The sequence below is a fragment of the Sinocyclocheilus rhinocerous genome, unplaced genomic scaffold (genome assembly GCF_001515625.1).
Source record: "Sinocyclocheilus rhinocerous isolate Xijiao unplaced genomic scaffold, SAMN03320098_v1.1 scaffold77, whole genome shotgun sequence".
In the NCBI taxonomy this organism is placed as follows: Eukaryota; Metazoa; Chordata; class Actinopteri; order Cypriniformes; family Cyprinidae; genus Sinocyclocheilus; species Sinocyclocheilus rhinocerous.
In genome coordinates this window covers 1,633,277-1,641,955 of record NW_015635045.1, presented here as the reverse complement: position 1 = coordinate 1,641,955, position 8,679 = coordinate 1,633,277, and the positions used below count along the sequence as shown (strand labels likewise).

Genomic DNA, 8,679 nt, shown 5'->3' with positions numbered 1-8,679 from the left:
CATATTATCATCTTTGCCAACTGTCAGTTTGTATTCTTTTAAACATGCACATCTCATACCATCATTCTCAGATTTATTTTTTGCCTAACAACAGTATTTTATTTACAATATTAGGGTTATTTTGGCAGTATTAGTGCTGCCACTCATACTGAAACTGAAATTTGCCAAGTAGTAGAAATATAGGTTATTTATGTAATGAGATATAAAAATGTATTGTCTGCCAAATAAATAAATAAATACATTAACTTTCATATTCCCAGTGACAATGTCTTGTCCCTTATTTATAAGTAAAATGCTATTGATGACTTGACATTTCATTTTTACTACAATCTCCAGACAAGACTGCCAATATTGAAATAAAAAGGCAAATGGGAAATTGCAAATCACAAAGGCCAAATAACTCATTTTATGAAACAAGGTTAAGTGTTCAGTGTAAAGCCACTGTGGCTTTATTAGAGGTTTGTTTTAGAGTAAGTTTTACTCAGAAGTGTTCTGAGGGCAGAAGGACATAATACAAGTTCTATTAAGCTAAATTACACTTTTGCTTAGAGCAAGTAAAACTCCAATTTGCAGGAGAAGCTATAAAAAAAAGAGGTCAGAGGTACTTAGCCGAAGATATTGCTGTTAACTAAAATAAATTTTTCCAGATCATGAACAAAAGCCATTCTAGATAATGTAGTCCATCTCTCAGATGGCCTGGCCACACCCAGCCAATAGTCCTTTCTCTTGTGTCCCGGTATGTCCATAACCGCTGATTGATTGGTCCCTTCAGGCAGGCTGACCGAAGCAACTAAAGATCTTCAGCTTCACGGCTTAGAAAAACTGAAGTATAGGGTTGCACAGCTTTGAGCTTTAGGGTGATTGTATATGGAAGAATAGCTAGAGCTGATATCCTGATAAGTATATTCTCACTAATATATTGACTTATGTAACATATAAAATAATAATAAAAACAATAACATTAAACATGACTTTTATCTTCAGAAGTACTTTGAACATGCTTTAAGCTTTTTGTTCAAACAAATTCTTAGAAGCTTTAATCTCATTTTTTATTTTTTGATATGTGACTTGTTTTGGTTCTTCCTCTTCTTCTTCTTCCTTTTTTTTTTTTTTTTTAATATTGCAGTGCTTATTATAAATGATTTATGTGTGCTTAGTTTAAAAAAAAATCATATTCCCTCATAATCTTAAATCAAAAACAATAACTTGTCCTTACATCTCTTCTCTGTTGACATGCTCTGGGTTCAAGTGGGGGACAATAATCCTTCCCCTCAGCAACCTGTATATGTCACAGCATAGTACAGAATATGATAGGGCTGCACGATTTGGGGGAAAAAATCAAATTGTGATTTTTCTGATTAAAACTCCGATTTGTGATTTAAAATGGGATTTTTACAACAAATAAAAAAGAAAACAGTAAGGAAACTTCAAATATGCATCACAGAAGTAATAGAACTCATGACATTCCAGGAAATCCCTAATATGGACAATGGCATCCAGCTATCGCCAAGTGGTACTCACTACAGAGTCAAATGACGTCCAGCTCCTCCTCTCTGGACATCTAATGGGGTGGAGGAATAGAACTGTGGGTAGGGTTAAGGTGTGGTTGGATAATCTAGCTTTACTCAATGGGCACAAATTACATTTGCTGTTTCCCCTAGACGTCTAGCGAGGAGAGCTACACGTAAGCTACACCCATTTACTCTGCAGTGAGCAGCTTCTCGCTATTGCTGTGATTGAATAAAAAGAATTGAAAACACTTGAAGTGATGACACATGAAAACTGTAAACACACAAGGTGACAGTATGGTTTATCTGTGCTCTTCAAGTCATCTTGGGTATTTCCATAATAATAAATAGTAAATTTATAATCCAGTGCTAATTTACATAGCCTTTATTACAGTTTAGAATATATTTACTGCCTCATTCTGTGATAAGAAGCCACATCAGATCAGAAAATGAACTTGATTGGTGTTGTGGAGTAAAATCATGTTATTAAATGTTCTCTTTTGTTGGACAGCAGGTTTATAAACGCTTCTTATTAAGTTGGGGAGGATGTTTGGCGTGTGTGTTGCTTTTTTAGATGCATATTATAAGCGGTTTAAACTCGCAGCGCATGCAGAGATGAGCAGATTCAATAATCACAACAAGCCAAATCGCGATTACAATTTGATTTTGATTAATCGTTCAGCCCTAGAAGACGGATCACAATTTCCTTTTCATGCCAGCTTTAACAATACACTTTACATATCTGACACATGACACTTAACTGCAGCCTTACTTGAGTTAATCTTTTAGTTTCATGTAATTACATGTAATGTCGCACAGCCAGTAAACACTGTCACTCTGCTCCTCAGGGTCTGTCTCACCTCCATACTCATAAAGTCATCCACAGAGACATCAAGGGACAGAATGTACTGCTTACAGAGAATGCAGAGGTTAAACTCGGTGAGTGAGATATTTGCTTGTCACACTAAGAAAAACAGAGTCTCTCATAAACTTTGTTTTTGGTTCAGGGCTGTCTGATGCGGTGATATTTGATTTGCATAGCTCTGTTTTGTGTGTTTGAGTGTGTGTGTGTGTGTGCGTGTTGTCTAGCCTATATCCTGTCTGATTAGAGAACATGTTTTAACAACTAGAGCAAAGCACCGAAGCTCATTAATATAGGCCTGACACCATGACAAAAATATCTTCACACACCACAACCTGAGGGAGAGTGTGGCAGAAGTGGAAGAGTGTGTCTGCGTGTATGAGAGTGAAGGAATTAGCATAGATGAATATAAACATTTGGCCTGCACAACAGGTTTCATAAGACTGTTTGTAAGCACAAAGTGTCCTGTAATAATACAGACTCTGATTGCTTCCTCTTTTCTCGCTCTCTGTAGTGGACTTTGGGGTGAGCGCACAGCTGGATCGTACAGTCGGCAGAAGAAACACTTTTATTGGCACTCCATACTGGATGGCCCCAGAAGTCATTGCCTGTGATGAGAATCCTGACTCCACCTATGATTATAGGGTAAAATGAGATTCTAACTGTTGATGTACGCCACTGTTCAAAAGTTTGGGGTTGGTCAGATTTTTTAAAAGAAGTCCAAACTTTTCAACGGTTGTGTACACCTGTGTGTGGGTCAATAAGCATTGTCAATTTTAATATATTGACATTTAAAGTAGGCCTAATATTAATTGCCATAAAAACCTTTTATATGTGATATTTAGCTTGGTCATTATTTAGTGAAGTGATACTCAATACAACACTTTTTTTTTTAAATGCGTGCCTTCACTTGGTTTCAATGAGTACAGAAGAGGAAATGGTTCCTCTATATTACTATTTAGTGGAAACATTCTTTTGTTTTCCACTTTTAAGCTCATGATATGCATTAATGTTAATACAAAATAAACAGTGCATTGATTTATGTTCATGTTATTCTTTTTTTCTTTTTATTTGATACAAAATTGCAATTCTTCTATTGATTGCATGTGTTTGTGTGTTTATTTACTTATTTTTATATCACATCAGTTGTACGATTAGCATGTCTTTTTTTTTTTTTTACAAAAGAGTGATATCTGGTCTCTCGGAATCACCGCTATAGAGATGGCTGAAGGAGCACCTCGTAAGTACACCGTCTTTGTGTTTACTGATGCAGCCTCATATTTCTGTGTGGATCTAGGCCTTATTATGAACAAGAACATGTGCCTTATGTATATACTTTATATCAGTCCCTCGTACCAGCTGCATTACACTAACATTGAAGTCACCATTACAGCTCCTGCTTTTAAATGAATAATCAAAAAAGGGTTGAATATATGAGTTTGCCCTACCATCGTTACTGCTTTTACCATACTGTTCACATACCTTAGTCTGAAATGCAAACGGAGTGATATTTGTAAGCAGTGATAGCTATTTGAACACTGCTCAGCCAATCCAAATAGACAGCCAGAAATGAAGGCCCATTTACAGTAACTCTCAATTAAAACTATATTAATGTTGAAAGTAATGGATGATAACTTTTCAGGATGTCAACTTATTTTTTATTATCCAACAACTCCTCGCAAAGCACATACATGGCTTATGAGCAGGGGTGCACGTAAGTGGTCCGCAGGTCCGCATGCACGACCAAAATAAAAACTGCGCTGTATAAATAAGTTCTGACAGCGAATTTGCGTACCGACATGGTTGATCGCTGTTAATGCACAATTACCATTTTAGATCGACAAACTGTACTGTATAAGATTTCTATTCAAAAGCATAAATCTAGGCTACCCGCTGCCGTTTTCAAAGCACAATGCTAAACTGTGACAATTCATTCACTGACGCACCGCTCTTCAATCAGCAGCGCTAAACCCGGAACCGCATATATTGATATAAAAAAAATAAGTTAATATTAGCATTTTATTTTTAAGTTTAATATAAAATAATTGTATTTGTATTTAATACTCCTTTTTATTTTACAATATAATAGTATTATCACACTTTATTATTTTGTTTATTTAATTTAAAAAAAATAACTAAATAAAGTGCAATAATATTATCACTATTATTAATTTATTTTTATAGTTATATTTAATGGGTCACACTATGTGCAGTGTGAGGACCAAACCAAATCTCCAGGTTCTCTTATGAGAACCAGGCTGAAAAACTTATGTGCACCCCTGCTTATGAGGAAATATTTCTGTTTATTATAAGTGCACAGTTGTCGTCTGCCATTTTAAATGCTCAAGCTCTTTAAAGTCGAATTAATTCTTGATTGGCTGTCAGTGTTTTTCTCACTCACTGACTGAAAAAAAAAATTATGAAACTGATTCCAATGGTATGCAAGAAAAATTTAATAAATTACTTTAAGCATTTCATGTTTTACAAAGCAAGCAAACAAACGAACAATAATACTAAACCTCCCTCTTCCCCATTCCTTTTATGCCAGTTAAACAAAAGGCGTAATAATAAAAAATATATATATTAAAAAGTAAAAAAAAAAAAAAAAATCAGTACCTAGTAGATTACCCAAATGTAAATCATCAATTTAAACAACATTTATTTTGTGATATTTTGCACTCCTGAAAAAGGAGATCAGAGGTGGAGGTCGATCTGTGCTCCATTGTCATAACTTATGCAGCACAACACTTAGTCATATTTTCTCTCTCACACATACACAGTCACCCGCTCACACGGACAGTGTGTAGCAGCGACCCAGTCACTGTTCTACTTGCGTTCATGAATTGTAGTCACCTCTTGAGTCAGTTAGTCTGATAATTGGACACATGGGTGAAAGAGTCTTTTATCAGCGTGTTTGATTGCTCTGCTCTTTCCTTCAGCGTTGTGTGACATGCATCCCATGCGAGCTTTGTTCCTTATCCCACGGAACCCTCCTCCTAAACTGAAGTCCAAGAAATGGTGAGGACACACTGTCTCAGCTGTTATTTTAAGATCAAGCTATATTTTCCTTCTTCCTTCCCTCCCTTTTTTCCGTTGTCTATATATACACGCACTGCATACTTATGATCGCTGCAATCCATATAGCTTCTCTTCTCATATGTGGTTTCCTTGTTTAATAATGTTTCTCAGACAGGAGTTGCAGTGTTTGCTCTTACACCCACCTATATCTCCACACATATGGAGTGCTTTGTATGACAAAAAATGCTTTCTCTTTCTTCCTTCATTTCATGTTTTTTTTCTGTTGGCTGGTTGTAGTTGTCATATATTGGCATGCTGTGATTTAGTTTTCGGGTTGGAGTTATTTTAGTCCTTCTGGTCAGAGCCCTGCCCTTGAACAGCTGGCTATAAGAAGTAGAGATGGAGCATATGTTGGGCTGGGATTTAAAGGCAGCCATGTTTCAGTTTACTGCATTGTGTCTTGTTAGCAATGATGTGTAACACTCTGCTTCCTGACTGTTTAAAACAGCCATTTCTTCCTGTATTTTCTGTTCATTTTTGTTTGAGTTAGATTTTTTTTTTCTTTAAAATTTGATATTAAAAGTTATATAATCAAGGAGGAGTTTTCCTGTTTTAAAATGTTTCTTTCTATGTCAGGAAGAAATCTATTCTACACTGCTTAAAAGTAGATTTTTTTTTTTTAAAGAAATTAATGCTTTTATTTAGCAAGGAGTGCATTAAATTGAAAGTGACCGTAACAATTATAATGTTACAAAAGATTTCTATTTCAAATAAATGTTGTGCTTTTGAACAGTTTTCAAAAATGTTAACCAACAACTGTTTTTATCATTGATAATATAAAGAGATGTCTCAAACACAAAACCACCATATGTGACACTGAAGACTGGAGTAATGGCTGATGAAAATTCAGCTTTGCCATCACATATATTCAAATATAAAACCATTATTTTAAATTGTAATACTATTTCACATTATTACTGTTTAAGAGCATAAGAGACTTCTTTCAAAAGCATCAAAAAATCCCCAAACACACATGGTGTATTTATTTTTTCATTAAATGTGTTTTTAGCAAAACAAACAAGTTACTTTATTTACAAAATGTTTAACATTTTACAGTATTAATAATATACCGTTGTTATACAGTGCGTACAGTGTAAAGTATTGCTTATTTATCAGTCATTTTCAGCTCCTTCTAACTGCAGCTTCCAAGAATGTCACAACGTATTTGCCCATTTTCAACAGCATTTCATCTGTTAGCTAGCTGACTTTACCTTTTTGATTAGTGACCTAGAAATCAGTAGAATTCACAGCAACAAGTATTTTATAGATAACAGAAAACCCTGTGTTTTCATGGCATAAAAATAAATTGACTTTGTCAATGAGTGATGTAGTGTTAATGCAGCACTTACCCGATAGATCAAGTAGCTGTACCACCAACTGGCCTGAAAAGCTTTCGCACTGTAGGGCATTCCCTATTGCCCTTTACAACAGCATTCCATAATCGGGTTTTGTCTTGAATTTATTTTCCTGCTAATACATTAATTTCTTTCATGTTTTACTGTCTCTTTCAGGTCGAAGAAGTTCATTGACTTCATCGAGGGCTGTCTTGTGAAGTCATATCCGAGTCGTCCATCCACAGAGCAGCTACTGAAGCACTCGTTCATCAGAGACCAGCCCACTGAAAGACAAGTCCGCATCCAGCTCAAAGATCACATCGACCGCACACGCAAGAAACGCGGCGAAAAAGGTATGTGTGTTGTTGCATGTCTTGACAAATGATTATAGACAAGACCAGTAGAGCTTTGTCAATCACAGAAACCCAAGACAGAATCTTTCTGTTCCACATTTTCTGATACAAGTGTTTAATAATTAATCCAGTTTTTGAATTAGTTTTGTTTTAAGAGTCAGGATAGATGCAGGTGCTCCTCTGCGACTATAGATGATTATGTATCCATCCATTTGCACGCCGGGGATCTGTGGTGGAACAGAATGTTTAATAAAGTTTGTTTACTTGCCTTTGTGCAGTGAGGTCACTAAAACTCCCATCCAATCAGAGGTCATCTTTGACTTGACTTGCAAAAGTGGTGCTTGCACATAACTCGCGTAGCTTAGAGTAAGTCGTGAGATCTGTGGTCAGTAGTGTAATCAAATAGCACAGTTGTGCTTGAATTATGTTTCTTTTTGGATATGAAGAACAAGGAACAGTTAAAAATGGAAGCATCCAGCCAGCAGCCTTCAGCAGTGTTATTAGAGCATATACAGTATCAGTTAAGGAAGAATGCAGATGATTTAGACTAAAAGTGCTGCAGTCTGCATAAACTGTGTTTAGCCATATTATATTAATGCCTAAAGCCTTTCTCGTTATTTTCCTGCCCTCCTCTCCCTCTCTCTGCCTCTCTCTTTCTCATTTTGTCTTGATTCCTCTCAGAGGAGACCGAGTACGAGTACAGCGGTAGTGATGAAGAGGATGAGAACAGAGGAGATGAGAGAGAATCCAGGTAAACACGGCAGCATCTGTGTTTACACAACCATTCATAGCACTACACAACGCTGCAGAAACTTCCCCCAGATAATTTTAATTGCAATGTTATTGACATTTAGTATTCACTCACTAACTTGATGTCTGTAAATTGTATGATGTCCTCCTATCCCAGTTTAGAGATGGAAACTCTACAGTAGTTTAACTTTAGGGTCAACTTGACTTAAACTACTTGATAATTCACCTGAAACTCGACTTGTTAGAAAACGTAGTAGAAAATTAACCTGTTAGATAAACTATTAGACTTGATTATACTAGGAGATAACTGACTTGCAACTTGACTTAAACTACTGAATAACTGACCTGAGACTGGACTGTTCGAAAATTAACCTGTTAGATAAGCTATTATACTTGATTATACTAGGAGATAACTGACTTAAAACTCGACTTGAACTACTAAATAACTGACCTGAGACTTCATCAAAATTGGTAATTTCACTTGAGATTAGATTAAAATTGGTAACTAAATTAGCTTGAAACTTCACTTAAACTAATAGATAACTGACTTAAGATGACTTAAACTTGTTGATAACTGTCTTGAGAATTAAACTAGTAGATAATTTGCCAGTGACTTAAAGTGGAAGTGAAGCAGTCAGTTAAGTTAACATTATTTAGTAAAGTGATTTCCACTTTGATTAAAAAATATATAACAAACATGATTAATGTAACCATTTTAAAGAAAAAAGGATGTTTTGTTATAGCTTTTAGAGCAAGGGTGCTGCCATCTTGCAGTACCACCGCGTGTGACGTCA

The 8,679-nt window shown here is 35.6% G+C and overlaps 1 protein-coding gene and 1 long non-coding RNA gene across 11 annotated transcripts in view; one reads left to right on the top strand and one right to left on the bottom strand.

Annotated features, from left to right (window-relative positions):
* Positions 1-8,679, top strand: part of mink1 (misshapen-like kinase 1) — a 51,437-nt gene that overhangs the window by 17,025 nt on the left and 25,733 nt on the right. For all 10 annotated transcript variants that reach the window (XM_016560622.1, XM_016560616.1, XM_016560617.1 and 7 more), the window contains exons 5-10: positions 2,357-2,447; positions 2,885-3,015; positions 3,556-3,610; positions 5,310-5,388; positions 6,960-7,135; positions 7,817-7,886. In XM_016560622.1, coding sequence (XP_016416108.1) covers positions 2,357-2,447; positions 2,885-3,015; positions 3,556-3,610; positions 5,310-5,388; positions 6,960-7,135; positions 7,817-7,886 — 602 coding nt within the window. The remainder of the gene's footprint in view (positions 1-2,356; positions 2,448-2,884; positions 3,016-3,555; positions 3,611-5,309; positions 5,389-6,959; positions 7,136-7,816; positions 7,887-8,679) is intronic.
* Positions 1-8,679, bottom strand: part of LOC107746405 (uncharacterized) — an 18,070-nt gene that overhangs the window by 4,230 nt on the left and 5,161 nt on the right. Inside the window, exon 2 of the long non-coding RNA XR_001640685.1 lies at positions 516-520. This is a non-coding gene — a long non-coding RNA (uncharacterized LOC107746405). The remainder of the gene's footprint in view (positions 1-515; positions 521-8,679) is intronic.